This window comes from Rattus rattus, chromosome 6, assembly GCF_011064425.1.
Source record: "Rattus rattus isolate New Zealand chromosome 6, Rrattus_CSIRO_v1, whole genome shotgun sequence".
NCBI lineage: Eukaryota > Metazoa > Chordata > Mammalia > Rodentia > Muridae > Rattus > Rattus rattus.
In genome coordinates this window covers 157,230,539-157,249,097 of record NC_046159.1, presented here as the reverse complement: position 1 = coordinate 157,249,097, position 18,559 = coordinate 157,230,539, and the positions used below count along the sequence as shown (strand labels likewise).

General features: G+C 52.7%; 1 protein-coding gene and 1 long non-coding RNA gene across 3 annotated transcripts; one reads left to right on the top strand and one right to left on the bottom strand.

The window, feature by feature from the left end:
- Nucleotides 1-15: 15 nt before the first annotated feature.
- LOC116904239 lies at nt 16-3,325 on the bottom strand. 2 transcript variants are annotated; one of them, XR_004388338.1, is made up of 3 exons: nt 2,335-3,325; nt 1,833-1,901; nt 16-1,599 (listed from the first exon to the last, which is right to left on the bottom strand). It is a non-coding gene; the product is annotated as an uncharacterized LOC116904239 (long non-coding RNA). The 2 variants fall into 2 exon arrangements; XR_004388337.1 differs by having other exon boundaries at nt 16-1,901.
- Nucleotides 167-10,338, top strand: Shh (sonic hedgehog signaling molecule). Its single transcript, XM_032907187.1, has 3 exons — nt 167-853; nt 5,735-5,996; nt 8,565-10,338. Exons 1-3 carry the CDS (start codon nt 551-553, stop codon nt 9,311-9,313), a joined length of 1,314 nt encoding a protein of 437 aa, XP_032763078.1. The 5' UTR covers nt 167-550; the 3' UTR covers nt 9,314-10,338.
- The last annotated feature ends 8,221 nt before the right edge of the window (nt 10,339-18,559 follow it).

The window sequence follows — 18,559 nt, the reverse complement described above, 5'->3', positions numbered from 1 at the left end:
TCCCACCCACCTTTACCTTAGTAAAGACTTTTCTTTTCTTTTCTTTTTTTTTTCAAACTGGAAGCCTTCAGGTGAAAATAAAGCCACAGCAGCCAGAGGGGGGAGAAATGTAGTCTTTCTCAGGGTTAACATCTGAAGACAAGCTTGTGCGGCTTGGCCAATCAGATGCGCCCCTGCCAGCTATAATATAGTGCGAAAGGCAGCCTGTCTCACAAGCTCTCCAGCCTTGCTACCATTTAAAATCAGGCTCTTTTTGTCTTTTAATTGCCGTCTCGAGACCCAACTCCGATGTGTTCCGTTACCAGCGACCCGCAGCCTGCCATCGCAGCCCCTGTCTGGGTGGGGATCGGAGACAAGTCTCCTGCAGCAGCAGCAGGCAAGGTTATATAGGAAGAGAAAGAGCCAGGCAGCGCCAGAGGGAACGAACGAGCCGAGCGAGGAAGGGAGAGCCGAGCGCAAGGAGGAGCGCACACGCACACACCCGCGCGTACCAGCTCGCGCACAGACCGGCGCGGGGACGGCTCGCAAGTCCTCAGGCTCCGCGAACGAGATGCTGCTGCTGCTGGCCAGATGTTTTCTGGTGGCCCTTGCTTCCTCGCTGCTGGTGTGCCCCGGACTGGCCTGTGGGCCCGGCAGGGGGTTTGGAAAGAGGCGGCACCCCAAAAAGCTGACCCCTTTAGCCTACAAGCAGTTTATCCCCAACGTAGCCGAGAAGACCCTAGGGGCCAGCGGCCGATATGAAGGGAAGATCACAAGAAACTCCGAACGATTTAAGGAACTCACCCCCAATTACAACCCCGACATCATATTTAAGGATGAGGAAAACACTGGAGCAGACCGGCTGATGACTCAGGTAGAGACCCATTGCGGGTGGGAAACGGGTTCCTTCCCTGGAGGGGGGGTGCGTGTGACCAAGCAGTCAGCCCTGCTCTGTTTGCTCTTTGGGCAGGTAGAAAGGCGGCTTGCTCTCTCCTTCCCCACCCACCTGCCCACCTAGCACTCCTCTTCCGGGAGGAGAAAGGAGGTGAAGGGTCCAGCAGGAAGTTTAGGGTTTGGTGGAATGGGGCACCAGAAGATGGGGTTTTCTATCTTATTAGTCTCATTTAGTTAGTCTCGCGGGACGACCTCCTCTAACTACCTGTATTCTACCCTGAAACTTGGAAAGACCTTCACTCTGGGGGTGTCTGCCCTTTTCGAGTGGAGACAGAAAATGGAGGGAGTGGGGATGCCCTGTACACTTCAAGGGGCCTCCAGGTCACTGCAAACATAGCCGGGAGCATTTCCAGCCCCTAGCTCCCACCTTTCCCTTCTCTGTGTTTTTCTCCCAAGACCACCCCACCCTTTACCCCACCACTACCAAAGAACTGTAACTGGGAAAGCTGAGGAGAGGGCAGTTGTGACAAAAGGCAGGAGCTCCAGAGTCGCCCGTCTTGTCCCCACTGTCTCGCGTAGCCTGACTGCGATCCCGTCGTCCTCAATTGTGCCGGTCGAGAATGTATTGATATTTCTTTAAGGATGCTCCTCAGTTCTCCAGAGCCCGCGGTACCTTAGGGGAGGGACTTGGAACTTGCTGGCTTTGCAATCGCTTTAATTTTCAACCTGCTTGCATAAGAATTAGACGCGAATAAATATTCGGCGACGAGGGTGGATAGACGGAAGGCAAAGCCTCTCTTCCCATCCCACCTCCTTTGAGATTTCTAGGCTACCAATCTTCCAGCCAAACCGAGACTTTCTGAAACTCCATGCACGTATGACTGGAGCTGGAAATGGGTTTCCTTGCAAATATAGGTCAGCATCCTTTTTACTGCCCTATTAAAATATTCAAGTCCTACCTTTAGGGCTAGGTGCGTCAAGCGGCTGGAGGGGCGGCGCTGGCGGGGCGCAAGTGCAGGGGGCGGGGGCTGGAGAAAACAAGAGTGGAACAGCCCGCGCGACGCGACGCGACGCGACGCGCAGCTCGCCACCGAGTACCTGCTGTGTGGGAAGCCTAGGAGACTAGTCTTAGGGTGGCAGGCCAGAGCTGGAGCAAAGGGAAGTCGTGGAGGCTGAGTACAGGGCCATTCTCTCTCCATCTCCCTCATCTGCTCCCGACCACCTTAAATCTGGACCGCGAGTGTGGGGGCGCGCGCGCGCGCGGGAGCCGGGGAGCTGCGCGAGCCAGTTAACTCTGCGCGGACCGCGGGGCGCCCGACTGGTGCGGCTTGCAAGAGCGAGTTCTCCCGCTGGCCCCGGGCACCCATCCCCTGGTTACCCTATCCGCCTCCCCTCCCGAGGGTGGGGGGGCATCTCAGGATGAGGAGGTCCTTGGGAAGGTGCGATCAGAGAAAAGATTACCAATGCAAAGAGGCCTGTCGTGGACACGCAGGGTCCCTCATCTCGGATGGGTCTGCAAGGGGGTCCTCGGCCGGCCGGCTCCCTTGTCCGGCGCGCCGGGCCTCTGCGTGTCGCAGAGCTGGGAGAGCGCCGAGCCTTGGTAGACGCCTTTCAGCCCGGCTTACTCCTGCGCTATCGATCCCCAGGCTAGGGTTTCAGCGCGCGGGGGTTGAGCTCCGGCGGCTTGTCCCTGACCCTGCACGCGCGGAGCGCGCCCGGCCGGAGCGCAGGGCTCCGAGCGCGCTCACTCTCTAGGGCGCGCAGGCAGGGGTTGAGCCGCGAGAAGTCGCAAGGCAGGGAGCCCCGCGGGCCTGACCTGGACTGCAACCCCGCCACCCTCGCGGCCCCTCGGCCTCAGCGCCCTAAACGGAGATCCCCAGTTAAGTCCTTTCCCTCGCGCCATCCTTCCAGTCAGGGACCCGGAGCTTAGCCTCCCTACAACCGATCACTCTCGCCGCCGCCTCGTGCGCGCGCGAGCAGTATTTGAACTTCTGACCTTCTGTCAAGTTCCTTTAGACGAACGAAACGAAAACAAATACTTTTCTCCCTTGGGCAGTGGTCATTCTGGTTCCCAACACAAAAAGAGGTGGTAGAGACAGCAAAAGTGGGGGTGGGGAAGGCCAGGCCAGGATCTTCTCACCCACCCTGCAAAGATCCCCCAAAATGAGGGTGGCTGTAAAGGTGGCAGTCTAGGAAGTTCCCCTTGGTACAACTCTCGCTGGTTCTTATTCCGGGTTGGCAGAGATAAGAGGGAATGGGAAGGAAGGAGGTGGCGAGAAGGCAGGACTAGAGGTGAAGGGGTGAAGCCAGGGAATCTCCGGGGAACCTGCCATCCGCCCCTTCCACCCACCCATCCCCCCTTTAACAACCACTTGGTTCGGGCCGAGGTGCCCTCTCTTCAGTCTCTCCTGCCTCCCAGTCTGTCTCTCTAAAGTGACTGAGCCCAAGTCCCTCAACCATGGCAGGACCGTCCCCAGTGGAACTTTCTGAACAGTTCTGGATCGCAGGAGCTCCTGGTTAATATTAACTCCGGAGAGGGAAGCGCAGACAGACACTCTCCTAAAGCAGTCCAAGCCCCAGAGAGTGCCAGGCTGTTGTGCCCGCGGCCAGGGGTCTGGGGTGGGAGGCAGCAAGGGCCTGATCTGCAGGATCTGCCGGCTGAAGTGGGGGGAACACCTGAAGAGCCAGGTTGAATAATTTCCTACGTGCTTAGGAGTTAGCCAGGAAAAGGAGGCCAGGTGTGGGTTTGAAGAATAGTTTTCTGCTTTGAAGAGTAGGGTCTGTCCCCGCCCCCCAGTTAGGAGAAGAGTGAAGTAAGGTGTGTTTAGAGAGTGAGTCTTTCTTCAAGTGAGACGCCACCTCCCTCACAATGTGGGAAGCCCACCTTTGGACGTGACAGCCCCTGCTCTGAGCTCCAGGACTGCGCTGGTGTGCAGATCCGGGAGGCGAGCTGGAGGCTTCAGGAACAACTTGGCCTCTTGCAGACACAAAGCTGGGCCCCAGTGACCCTGCTGGGCTTCACGGTGGCTGCACAGAGTCGGGCTTGATTAGCGGCACACGACCCAATGAATTAATAACCGGGCTGAGCTTCCCGGCTTTGCGGCCGACATTCCCTCCCAGAGCGGGCGGGGGAGTACCCGGCATCTCCCTGCTGAGTTGCGCTGGGCCTGGTGTCGGGGAGGGTTCTAAGGCACCGGTGCCAACTCAGGGACCATCAGAGTTGGCCTCTCCGAGTCTAGGGTCTGTCTCGACCCAGAGCTCTTTGCCTGGGTCCTCTGTGTCTACCCTGGTGGCGCAGCTCAGGGTACTGGGCTCCAGAGCCCTGTCCATCGTACCCTCCCTCTCCCCTACTGCCGAATGGGAAGCTTGTTAAGGCCACATCACAAGCTTCGCCCATTCCCACCCCCCTAGAAAGAAGGGAGCGAGGTGAAGTGCAGGTTGGAATAAAGGAGGAGATAAGCAGAACGTAGCACGGTGTGCGCCTGCGCGCAGCGACTTTGATTCTCGGTACTAAACTGACTCTGGCTCCAGGACTGATTTTCATATAAAACAGATTCAGTCCCCAAGATTGAACTCCAACTCTGTCTTTCGGACTTTCCTCCTTAAGAAAACTGTTGGCAGGCCCAGAAACTTACCAGAGCGGACCTGTTGTTCCTGCATCTCTCCCATGTGTTGTGCTTTGAACTCTACAACCATACTCCTGGGCCTCATTGTTGCCAAATACACGACTTTTCCTGATGCACACGCATTTCTCTGTCCATGAAAGACTGGGCAACAATCTTTTGCAAGAGTCTCCCTGGCTACATCTAGAGCCCTGTCATCTAGGGGCCACTCTCCCATCCCTGTAGCCTGCTAGCTATCCTCTCAGCCCGAAGGATCATGGGTTGTCAGTCTTGCCCTCTGCAGAAATTATTCCTGCCTCCACGGGGGTCCAGTTCTCTGGGTAATGTGCCCTTACCATGTTAACTCCACTCACACTCCCCAAGCCAGTATGCCACCAGTAGCAGCATAAAATTCCAAGCACTGAGTTAGCCACCCAGCACACACACTGGACTCCCCTCTTTAGGATATCTTTGCCTTAGCGTGTGACCCAACAGTGCCTCCACCATCCCCAGTTCAACTGTGCCCTGCAAGGGAGGAGGCAGAGTAGGGAGAGTTTCACAGAAGACCCTCTCTTGGGCAGGGCTCAGAAGCCTTGGGCCTTCCTGGCTCCCCATCCCCCTACCTTTCCCACCCAACCCCCATCCACTTGTTAAGTTTGCTCTTCAAACTTGCCGGACACCATTCTGTGCAGGGCCAAGAAAACAAGAGGGGAGGAAGAGAACTGGTCAAAGAAAACAGGAACACAATCAGGCCACAGACCAGCCTGGCAGAGAGGAGCTCCTTGCAGGAAAGAATGTGGCTGCCTAGACCAAGAATGTTTGTCCTCTGCCCTGCCTATGCTGGACACCAGCATTCACCTGCTTGCTTGTCCTTGGCCCACTGCCCACCCCTCAGCGTTGCTATGGATTTCCTCAGGCCCAGCAGGTATAGGGAAGGCCTGACCTCCAAAATAACACAGGACTTCTAACCCCTAAAGTATGCCAGGAGTCCTGTCTCACCAAAGCGTACCTGGAATCTCAAACGGTTCTTGTTTCTCAGGCCATGGTGCTACATCTAAGTTTCTGAGTTCGAGACAGGCTGTCAGTTAGTTCGAGACAGGCTGTCAGTTGGTTCCCGGGAAAACCCGACCCTCCGGCAGCTGCCATGCCCCCACCCCCATGTCCTCATTCACTCAACCCCTGGGTCCTGGACCTGTGGTTGGTGGAGAAACCACCAACGACTGTGTCTGCCACTTAGGGTTTCTCCCTTCTCCCCACAGAGGTGCAAAGACAAGTTAAATGCCTTGGCCATCTCCGTGATGAACCAGTGGCCTGGAGTGAAGCTTCGAGTGACTGAGGGCTGGGATGAGGACGGCCATCATTCAGAGGAGTCTCTACACTATGAGGGTCGAGCAGTGGACATCACCACGTCTGACAGGGACCGCAGCAAGTATGGTATGCTGGCTCGCCTGGCTGTGGAGGCAGGCTTCGACTGGGTCTACTATGAATCCAAAGCTCACATCCACTGCTCTGTGAAAGCAGGTAAGTTAGCCTCCTCTTCGTGGCTTTTCTCCATCACCCTCCACCTCCCGCCCTTCCCACCCTGGAAAAAGGGAGAGTCATGAAAAGGGAGGAATGCTCTTGAAAATCATAGCCTGTGACCCCTCCCCAGTCGGGTACTTCTGCAACCTTTTAGGCTACAGGCCAGCATCTCTGGGTGCTTTCCAGAGCCCCCTGTTTCAGGTACTAGAGACAGAGGATGTCAGAGAGCATTGTGGAAGGGGGTCTTCCTGGTGATTACAGAGCTCTCCTTGATCTCTTCTCTCATTTAGGGCTTAAGAACTCACTGCCACCCCCTCTCCCTCCCCCATGGGCAGAAGGGTCTGTCCAGGACATAAACCCGGGCATTGGCTCCTCCCCGCTGGGAGTCTGTGGATTTTAAACTAACTTAACTCACTCGCTAAGCCTGTGTAGGGAAAGGCCTGGTGGGAGGTAATAAACTCTTTACTTCCAACATCGGGAGACCGCAAGCCTAGAAGCATCCGTTCTTATTAGGAGCCCAGCTGGGATTCAGAAAGTCCCTGGCAGAACTGCAGAAGGCGATCCGCTGGAGCAGCTGCCCCCAGCCGGCACGAGGCGGAGTTCCCTGGGCCTGCAACGCCACACGCTGTTGGGGGGGAGGTACAGCTAGGGAGGCAGGCAGCCAGCGCACGTGCCTCTGTGAATTGTGTTCCCGGACAGGCGGCTCACGGTGACTTTCCATAGAGCTCTGTCCTTCCCGAGACCCACCCCCACCTAAGCTTCCCAAGTTTCCTAAACCGTATTTTGCTGACACATGTTAGTTGGAAATAATTTAAACGTCAAGAAATACTAAGTGGCAGCAATAGTTGGTGAGGGTGCACAGGAGTGGCGATGGGAAGTCCTGTAGGAAGGTGTTGGCTTCGGGAGTTCCACCTCACCAGGCTCCTTGCAGGACCCTGGCCCCGGAGCTCCTATTAGTCTGGGGGCGGGAAATACAATTGGCGGGCCCAGGCCCGAAGTAAGCCCTTCCCTGGGTGTTAAGTCTGCGCTGAACACACAAGGCTTCCCTGCCACCCCTGTTCGCAGAGTCCCTCTGGCAGGAGTCCCTAGGGGATCTCCTCACAAATGAGCAGCGGTAATCCAGCCCGGAGGGTCCCGAAGGCAGTGCAGACCCCGGCCTGGGAGGGCAGCTCATTGGCATTCTACACACGCGGGCTGGGGCGCCGCGCCTTGTGTGTCAAGCGGGGTCGTGCGACTCGACGACTACTCCGGCTCGCTAGAGCCCCGGGTCGCATTCCGGGGAGCTACCGAGTGCTTCCAATGGCCAGCCCCGCACTTCATGCCAGGGAAAACGATGAGAAGATTAAAAGCCTTCTGTAATTCCAGCAGGAAGATTCTTTCTGGCAATCTCTATTTGCCAAAAGCATGATCCTGGAGATTGGAATGCAAAGAGACTGGGACCTCCCCACCCCTCCTCCCTGGCCCCCTGCGCTCCGCCCTATCCTCAATTATTGTCCTCTGGGACAGTGAGCCTCCGAGAGCTACGGAGGGCTGGGTAAAGCGGGTAGTCAAGGGGCCTTGAGAACCCGCGCTTCCAGCGCTCCTAGCAGGCCTGGCCATTTAAAATTCAAATACACATCTCGAGTGCTTGGAAAAGAGGCCGGGCTGTGCAAATAGTGCCTTGTGAGGCCCGGGCTTCTGGAGAGTCCCTGTGTGTGAACTGCACGAGGGGGAGGGGTTTGCACCTGAGCAAATAGGGAGGGGGCCGCCAGCGAGCTGTAGAGTGAGCTGAGAATGGGGGTGGGGGTCTGGAAGTGTCCCCTCTTCCAAGGCTGTCTTCTATTTATCCCACAAATCACAATGACAATACCAGGCTCTTTATTGGATTTTAATTAGAAAATCCACACAAGTCTCGGGCTTTCACACCTCGGGCAAGCCTCTGGAATGTTTGTCCAGTTGCTACAACGACTACTGCTATTTTTCGATCTCCGCTCGCTGGTCATCCACCGACCAACACCAAGGCCCTCACTGAGGAGGCGGGAGGCGGGGGCAGCCAGGGTTCCCGCCGCACAACCTCAAAGCACTGCGCACAGGGAGGCGCTGCGCCCTGCTGTCCGGGCGGGAGAGAGGAAAGTGCGCCTGGCGCCCGTGCGAGCTCAAGGAGGCTTCCTCAGGAATCCAAGTGGAGAGTAAATATCCTTCTGGGTTCGCGGCGAGGCTGGGTGCATAGGAGGGGAGGGGGAAGACAGGGCCCGACGCAGGAGAAAGGCTGGGAGTGTCCCCTGCCTCTTGGAGCAAACAGCCGGCTAAATTTTACCGGTGTGGGAGCAATCCTGGAGGGTCATTCAGGAATGCGCCTGACTGTGAATTTAGCCACTAGAGCGCTGGGATTGTTGGCATAGGGCGGCCTGCTCTGGACCAGTCTAGATCTACCCCCACCCCCACCCCTGCCTCTCCGCCCCCAAGCGCGCGCCCCTGGTCCAGCCGAGTGGGACCTGAACGTGCGCCGTCACGCATACACGCACGTATTCGCACTAGGCGTACCTGTCTCCTTTGGCACTCAATCTTGGGTCTCTCTCTACCCCGCAGAGAACTCCGTGGCGGCCAAATCTGGCGGCTGCTTCCCGGGATCAGCCACAGTGCACCTGGAGCAGGGTGGCACCAAGTTAGTGAAGGATCTAAGTCCCGGGGACCGCGTGCTGGCGGCTGACGACCAGGGCCGGCTGCTGTACAGCGACTTCCTCACCTTCCTGGACCGCGACGAAGGTGCCAAGAAGGTCTTCTACGTGATCGAGACGCGGGAGCCGCGGGAGCGTCTGCTGCTCACCGCCGCGCACCTGCTCTTCGTGGCGCCGCACAACGACTCTGGGCCCACTCCGGGACCGAGCGCACTCTTCGCCAGCCGCGTGCGTCCCGGGCAGCGCGTGTACGTGGTGGCTGAACGCGGCGGGGACCGCCGGCTGCTGCCGGCCGCGGTGCACAGCGTGACGCTGCGAGAGGAGGCGGCGGGTGCGTACGCGCCGCTCACGGCGCAGGGCACCATTCTCATCAACCGGGTGCTCGCCTCGTGCTACGCAGTCATCGAGGAGCACAGCTGGGCACACCGGGCCTTCGCGCCCTTCCGCCTGGCGCACGCGCTGCTGGCCGCGCTGGCACCGGCCCGCACGGACGGCGGGGGCGGGGGCAGCATCCCTGCACCGCAATCTGTAGCGGAAGCGAGGGGCGCAGGGCCGGCTGCGGGCATCCACTGGTACTCGCAGCTGCTGTACCACATTGGCACCTGGCTGTTGGACAGCGAGACCCTGCATCCCTTGGGAATGGCAGTCAAGTCCAGCTGAAGTCCGACGGGACCGGGCAGGGGGCGTGGGGGCGGGCGGGGCGGGAAGCGACTGCGAGATAAGCAACCGGGAAAGCGCACGGAAGGAGACTTTTAATTATAAGAATAATTAATAATAATAATAATAACAATAAAAAGTAGGACAGTCCAAAGTAGACTATAAGGAAGCAAAGACCCCGGGGAGTTCTGTTGTTGTGTTTAGTTTAAATATTTTTTTTGAATTTTTTCGTTATTGTCTTGTTTGGGTTATTTTTCTCCTCCCCTGGCTATTTATTTGTTTCGTATGAATAGATGTTTTAAATAATATGAACGGACCTTCAAGAGCCTTAACTAGTTTGTGTCTTGGATAATTTATTATCGTGTGAACTGTACTCACAGTGGGGGAAAGATTATTTTGTGAGGCCAAGCAACCTGCTGAAAGTCTATTTTTCTACATGTCCCTTGTCCTGCGTGTCAGAAGGCAAAACTCCACATTCCTCGCCTGCTCTGCTCCTGCTTTTCCGCAAGTGTAAACTAGAACCTGCTCCATGGGGGTCCACAAATTATATTTTTATACACAGAATTGTAAATTAGATTTTTGAGAGATCAATACTTAACTGAATGACATTTCATTTTTTGAAATAGTGTAAAATATGAAAATATATTATTTTAATTTAACTATTTTCCAATGTAACAGCCGTCTTCTGTACTGCCTTCTAGGTATGTATTTGCTTTGTAACCGCCACTTTGGTCATGTTCTTGGAAACTAAGACTGTTAACGCACACATACACACTTTTTTTTCTTTTGACAGACTGGAAGAACTCTGTTATTTTTAACTTCAAAGAATTTATTAGAAAATAATATTTTTTAAAAGTGCACATAGCGGCGAGCCCACGAGGATGGAGCCTGTAGTTTGTACAGAGAAAAACAAGGATGTTTTTGCATTAATAAACTGAGAAACAACTGCTGTACATTTACTAAAATGTATTTTTGAATATTTTGTAATAGTTTTATAGAAATAAAGCGTGCCACGCACCCAGTGGTTAGTAGATATTTCCTGAGAATCCCTGTTGTGCCCCTTTTTATGTTGTTTTTGGCTTCATTTCTGGGAAATCTGGAGCCCCAGTATTCTGTCGAGTTGTAATGCTTCTACTGTAATTTCAGACCTACTGACTTAGGAAACCAAAATCAACAAAACAAAGCCACAGTCTGCCCTCCTCACTGGAAGACCTCAGCCCTGGGCTTGCTATGCCAAGCTCTGCTCACACTCTCCAGAGTTGGGGGTTGAGGGGGACAGTCTCACCCCAGGCCCAACTCTTTGCCAGCAAAGCCTTCTTTGTGGGCTTCCTCCGACCTAGAGGGAACAACCTCCAGAGCTGAAGATGCTGTGTCTGAAGGCCAGACAGGGTCTTCTAGAAATTTAGTTCTCTTAACCCTCCTAGCATGGTCGTTGGAGTAATTTCTCCATTGGGCCTGCCAGAGGGTGGCCACTTTAGTATCTCTTGGTCTGTGTCTATCTGGAACAATTGCCAAGCCTGCAGTTTGTCCTCAGGGCTCAATCAGTGACAGTGTTAGCTAGATGTGGTGGGAGAAGCCCTTCCAGATCACTGCTGCCTGGCAGCGTTTGCAAGGGCCTCTGCCCTGGTTCTTTAGGTATAGAAACACGGCCCACTCTGTGCTTGGGAGAAACATCTGAGAAGCTTTGACCCGATGGAAGGGTCTCTGGGCAGATGGAGCCAAGGCAGAGGTTGGCCCTGGTTTACAAAGCAGCACTAAGTGAAACTTCTAACTGCTCGGCAGGCCTGCCCTCCAAGAAGAGACCTTTGAGGGTGTCTGCAGCCCTGAGGAACATCTTGGTGACAGCCTACCCTCAGGGGTTTTCCCAGGAGGCTGTGTCCCCTTGGGACAGAGATTTGTCCTCCACCTGCTTCCCCAAGGCCAGCCCTCTTGGCAGCAGCAAGCCTTGGTATTTCTCTGCAAAAGATTTTTCTTTGATCTCATCTCAGAAGCAGATTCAAAGGTGGTGTGTCCAATGTCCCATGGGATTGGCCATTGCTTTTCTTTTGTCCATTCTGACAGGCAAACGGGAACCACTATGCACACCAACAACTTCCATCGTGCCTAGCAACGTGATCACTTACCCATGCACTGGTTGGTCAGAGGCAAGAGCTAGAGGCCCACTCAGCCCGTTTGCCATGGCCTGAGAGGAACTCTGGGAACAAGGGCACTACAGAATGCACAACGCCAACCAGCGCCCGTTCCTGGAGGGGCCAGGTGGCACAGGCCTGCTGCCCGCCTTCAGGGCTCCCTCTGTCCTTCTTCACAGGATCTTTCTATAGGCATGAAAGAAAAGTATTACATAGGTGTGACAAACAAAGACCCTGAAAAAGATATAGGCCATCCAGCCTTAGCAGGGTGCCCAGGCACCTCTCCAGAATTGGTGGTATTAAGAAATTGTGCAAAACGCATTATGGTACTTATCGCCAGTCCCTCATACCCGAGTGATCATCTGTTCTTGTAGAAAAAAAAATGCATCAGAATGCTCTCAAAACTGGCATCTTTGTGCTGTATGGGTTGAGTAAGTTAAGAAATCACGGACTTCCTGCACTGTTGGTTATGTGACAGAACTTCTATCCCATGGCTGTCGAGAACACCCTTCATGGCCTTCCATGAGAATGAGCTGTAAATGGGAAGGAAAAATTCCCATGGAATCTCTCAGTGGGTGGATTGAGTCAGGCTGTGGTCATTTTCCCTGTGCAGGAAGACACGTGGCTCAGCAGCTGACAGGGTGGCAGAGTATTGCTCCCCTGATGGCATCTCTGCTGTCAGAGCCACACTCACATGGAAAATGCTGGGTGCCTGTGCAAAGGATGCTGGGTGGCCGCAAGGCTTGGCCAGGAGGCACCAAAGCTCCTGCCAGGGATTCGAGCGGGCACAAAGAAGCTGGCTATGGGGCTCCCTAACACCCGGAACAGCTGGGCACCTTCCCTCTGGGTACCCAGGGATGTGTCCCACACGTGACTTCATAGGAACAGATTGCAATTCACTTCTAAGGTCTTGACTTTTCCCAAGCCAGGAGTCCATTCAAAGACAAAGAGCAAGTTATGACCCAGAGACAAATCTCATCCAAATCTAGTCCTCCTCACATAACTCATAAGCTGACATTGTTCCTAGCACCTGTAAATGTCTGACACAGAGAATCTAAGTGATAATATTTCATGGCACCTGAGAACGCCACGAAAGTTAGAGCTGAGTAGCGGTCAGTAAACTTTTACTGGGACACACCAAGCATCCTCACAGCAACTTGCCCATTGCTTCCTTCCTGCCTGTGTGAGAGAGTTTGTGGTTACAGCAGAGATCATGAGGCCTCTGGAGCTCCAGATATATATATATATATATATATATATATATATATATATATATATGTATGTATGTATTTCCCTGTGGACAAGGTGTTCCTAGTCCTCTTTGTAGAATTCCCGTGGCTGGGGATGTGTCTGGTCAGCAAAAGTGCTTATAACACAGACTTGAGGAACCAAGCTTGATCCCAGTACCCACACAAAAGACTCAATGGAGCAGCACTGTTCTGTGATCCCAGCACCAGGGAAGTGAACATAGGAGAGCCCATGGCTTTCTGGCCAGCTAGCATGGCCAGATCAGTGAGCTCTAGGTCCAGCAGGAGACCCAGTCCTAAAGAAGAAGGAGAACAAATAGTGGACACCTGACATCAGCCTTGGCTTCCACGTGCACATGTGCACACATGCATGCACACTCACACACTGTGAATACAAAAACTAATCTATACAAACACAAAATGATAGTTAGACTAATCAATAATTAAAAATGACTTGGTGGCTGGGGCTGCAGGGCCTGCTATCATCAGAAGTGAGGTATCTTTCACTAGAACCCACAGGGCTTGTACACAATGCCTTTCTCCCTAAGCCAGAGGAAACCTGAGGGTTTGTGTTCAAGGCAGTGGAAGCCACCCCCACCCGGTGGTGAAACTTCAAAGCTGAATGCCAGTCCCAATGACTTGGTCAGAGAGAACAGCCCATGCCCAGAGCCACCGCCTTCCAAAAGAAACTTCCCAAACCACCCCAAAAGATGTGTCTGGGATTGGGAAGGAGCCTGATTCTCAAGAAGAAAATTCACTACCAATACCTATTTTACCACATCAAAAGTGCTGACTCCTGTCTCTGGCATGAAGTTCACTACCGTGGTCCAGTCTAGAGTTCAGTAGGGTAGCCATGTCTCCAAACAGGAAGCCGGTTTAACCTTAGCAGGCTGAGAAATCTGTAGTGGAAGAAATGATAATTCAACAAAAATCAAAGAAAAAAATGCCCCCACCCAAAGCTGATTTCTCAGTGGAATCTTGTGTGCAAGGTGAGGGTCTGCTGCAGCTTCTGCAGAGAAGTGTTCCTCTCCCCTGAGTCAGCCTCATTCCAGCTGGGAAAGTCCTTCCAGTGGCTCTTAGCACAGCACAAGGGCTGGGTTCTGGATCCCCACAGCCTACAGGCCAGCCTAAACCCTTGAGAGGACCGTCAAGGCCCAGGCCCATGTTGATTCCTGTCTACCAAGTCCATGGAGTTCCTGCTGACAGATGTCCAGGTGCCACCCATCTCTGGCAAAGAGGACAAACCAAACAGGTAGGCAGGGGACTAGGACCCAGAAACATGAACACCATCTCCTGAGTAGTTCACATCCCTGGAACAGATAGACTCAGAGATTCCTAGAAGGCACACATGGAGGATAGAAGAGGAAACCTAGTGTTTACCTTGGCATCCACATGCACTCACACAGGACTTCCCTGCTATGGACCAAATATCCTCTGAGGCCCCATCTGGCTCTTGGGCAGGAAGGTGCTGCATGCAGTCCTGTGAATTCGAGTGAGAGTCCCACTTCTGACAGAAGCAGGCCACTTCTGACGGGTCCAGTCCCTGTCTCCAGCCCTGCAAGCCAATTTGCTTGCGCGTTTGTTTGTTTATGTGTGTGGCATATGTTTCTGTATATGTTTGGTTTTGTGTTCATGGTGTATGGGTGTACATGCATGGGCATGCATGTGCGTGCACGTGCACGTGGAAGCCAAGGTCAACCCCAGGTATCCTCTATCTGTGACTTCTACATCATCAACACTTGCAGAGATAGGTGCCCCAAAGACAGCTGTGGAGGGAGCCTGGGGAGAACCCCAGCTCTCTTCTGGCCTGAGGTGAAAAAGGTACTCGTGCCCATACAATGTCCTCTCTATTTTCTGACTTCCATCCGTCTCATAAGCATGAGGCATGGGTGAGGGGGTGTCTTGTGTTGGTGAACCCCACCCTCCCCACTCCCTTTCATTTTCTAGCAGCTGTGAATTTTCTATGGTCTCTTCTGCTAGGTAGAAAAGACACAAGCACAGCCTTCTTCCCTGCGTGGAGGCCGAGCGCCCTCTGGTGGCCATGTTGGGAGAAAGTCTTGTGGACCCAACCAGCTGGCTTAGGAGATATATACCTGTACAAATAAATAAAAATTTAAAAAGAAAAGTCAAATAGGAGCACTGCACTGACCCTACTCTGTAGCAGTGGACATGTGGGTCCCCATCTGTCCAGTCATCTGAGGTGTGGCTCGTCCAGAGCTCATAAAGATAAGTTGGACGGCAGATAGTTGAGACCTGGGGGAGAGAAAGGCACCCTTGCTCACAGACTGGAAGGGGCCTGACGGTGTTCTAATTTCATTCTGTTGCTATGACTTTAAAAGAACTATGGCCAAAAGCAAGCTAGGGGAAAAGGGTTTATTTCAGCTCCCAGTTACAGTCGGCGAGCCCACAGAGGAACACTGCTTGTTAGCTTGCTTTGGTCTCATGCTTATCTAGCTTTGGCATACATCTCAGTACCACTGTCCTAAGGAATGGCACTGCACACAGTGGGCTGAACCACTGAGAAAGGAACATGGAGAGGTGCAAGGTCATGCTAGCCATGAGGACAAGCAAGGAGGAACGGTGTAATCTAGAAATGGAAGTGGTCTGCTGACCAAGGGTGGAGGGCAAAGACAGCTACATATCTCGAACCATTGCACGCACTCATGGGGTCCCCACCGAAAACTTTCCCCCAAGGCAATTGAGCCCCTGACCTTGCTTCCATGCTAACAGAAAAGCATATGGGTCACAGAGGTCACAGGGAACACAGGCCTGGTATCATGGGTGAACCTCTCCTTACTCAGCCACAACAGATCCAGTATCTACCTTCAAATCAAGCTGCCGGGTTGAGCTAAGAGCACTCAGAACACAGGAGCGAGGGCAGCAGGGGTGGGCTACAGAGGAGGGACTGCCATCTTACTCACTCAAGCTCCTGCAGAAAGGAAAGGCCGAGAAGTAAAGAAATGAAGGAAATCCAGCCAGGAGTCTAGGCTGCTGAATCCAGAATGCTATCCAAGAACATGAGGAGATCCCTTGGGGAGACCCAGCCCTGATTGGAGAGCAATTCGGGATCTACTCCAGGAAAGATATGGTATAAGACAAGGCTGCCTAGACAGCAGGAGTTTCTGTCCTGTGATATTCAAGACCTCCTAACACATTCTACAGTGGCATGTCTGTGCACCATATACATGGAGTGCCCATGAAGGGACATCAGACCCTCAAGAACTTGAGAACTTGGGCCTTTCATGGATGCTGGGAATGAAACCTGAGTCTTCTAGAAAAACACTCAGTACTCTTAATGGCTGAGCCATCTCTCACGCCATCCTCCCTGTTTTTAATAAACTTGTATTGAAAGGAAAAATATAGTAATACCTGCTTTATGGTGGAATCTGTCATAACTGTTACCGCCAAGCCTCATACAGACCAATCATGCTTGTATATATGCACAGTTCCCCTGCCTCGACACTCTGCTGTTGGGTAACAAACTACCCCAGGACCTGCCAGTGCATCGTGGGAACAACCTTCTTTACACTTTTTATTTTGAAATAAGATTTCTTTTAGTGGCCTCCTATGGTCTTGAATTTACTCTGTAGCCCAGATAGGCCTTAAACTTGGTAATCTTCCCGTCTCATCCCCCTCACTGGGTTTGCAGGCACGTAGAGTCAGACACCATTCATTAGTATCTATTGAATGTGTAGTAGCATTATGTGGTATTATGTAGTTGCACCTTTGTTACACACACATGTATGTATGTATGCATGTATGCATGCATGCATGTATCTATGTATGTAGTCAAGAACCATGTGGTCCTGTTGAGCTGTACCTGCTACTGGGGCTCAGGCTTCAGTGCTGCTGACTGTTGCTGACTGATCAGGGTGGTGGCTGTGGAAGGCTAGAGTGGTCAACGTGACTTTTTACCTTAATGACAGTGGGATGTGCCACACCTGTCCACTCCTCCCTGTAGTTTCCCTGTTGTTTGAGAACTTTTCTCTCACACTGGAGTAATCCTCTCCAGCTCTGCTGCTGCTTCTGAGCTAAGTCTCCATGATGCCCTGACTCCTCTGTTGTCACGGGGTAGATTCTATCTCAAGAAACTTCCTTCCAGGACAATAAGGCACCTTCCACAAAGGTACGTGGATCCAAGTTTGGATTTCCAGAGTCCATGTAAGTCAAGCCTGGGCTGAGAAGGTAGTTCAGTGGATAAAATATTTACAGCAAAAGCCTGAGGATGAGTTTGAATCCCCAACATTCGGCTAAAAGTAGATGGGCACAACCTGTGTAACCTCAGCATTAAGGGTGCAGAGATGGGGGATCCCCAGGGCAAACTAAGCACACTGGTCCATGTCAGCAAGCTCCAGGCTTAGCAAGAGAGTCTGACTCAATAAATAACATGGAGAGCGTTCAAGGAAGAGACTTGACATCAACTTTTGGTCTACACATACACACACACACACACACACACACAATGATGACATACGCATGTGAAAAAATGAGCTTACATGGTGTGCACTTGATCTCAGTGATGGCAAGCTGGGAGGTGAAGCCAAGTGGATCTCTACACTGAATAATGAGTCATCCAGCCAGCCATGCTGGGAGAAGGCCATTGAGAGACCCTGTCTCAAACAAAAGATAGAAGGACCCTGAGGAATGATGCCTGAGATTGTCCTCCGACCTCCATAGCCACACGTGCACACATGCTCCCTGTCCTGGTTTGCCTTTTATTGCTATAAGCAACTTGATAAGGAAACGGTTTATTTGGTTTCCATCACTGTAGAGGCCAATGCAGAAGCTCAGGCAGGAACCGAGAGGCAGGAAGCGATGCAGTTTTCATGGAGGAGCACTGTTTACTGCTTGCTCTCTGCGGCTTGCTCAGCCTGCTTTTTTACACCACCTGGGTAGCACTATCCACTACTCACTAATCAAGAAAATTCCCCTACGGATGTGCCCACCCACGTGCCAGTCTGAGGGGGGCACTTCCCCAACTCTCTCTAGGTGACTCTATTTGTGTCACAGTAGCAAGCAAAAGAGAACAATGCACACACACACACACACACACACACACACACACACACACGCCTTCCTGTTGACAAGGGTCAGCAAGAGGAGGTAAAGAAGATAATGAGAAAGAGTTTACCTTTTCAAATGATACTAACTGGTCTAGAAGCTGGAGAGATGATTCTGTGGTTACGAGTACGTAATCCTTTTCCAGGAGACCCAAGTCCAGTTTTCAGTACCCACGTCGGGCAGTTCACAACCACCTGTAACTTTAGCTCCAGGGGGAAATGATGCCTCTCACAATACCAAAAAGAAACCTATTGGGCACCCGCACACATAGATATGTACGCATTATTTTTGTAAAAGTTCCTCAGTTGTTTGTGTGCAATCGAAAGACAGCAGTGATTCACTAGTCTTTCTGCCACAGGTCAAGTCAATTTGTCTGCCACTTCAGTATCTGAAGCTACCTCCTCCCCTGTGGGCTGGAACACAGTTCCAGACTTCTGCTAGCATGGGGACTCTGTCCTTCCTGTGAAGTACTACTGCTCTGAATGGTGTAAGAATGGCAGTCTTTCTAGGTGTCAATTCACTTTGCTCAGCTCCACCAGAGGAACCTTTGTCCTCCACACTACAGCCCTACAAATCGACTTCTTGATAGACCAAATAGTCGAGACTCCTCCTTGCTCTGTAGCCTGCACTGTGGTCAGACTTGAGCACATGGGCCTTGTGTGCCTGCACCCATGGCATTGTCAGGATTTTATTATTGATGGATTTTTAAATGATTCCCTTGCTCTTCTATCCTCTCCTGGCCTCTCCCCTCGGTCTCCCAGACAGTTTCACTTCTAAATTCCTGCCATAAATACATACATGATGTTATGCAC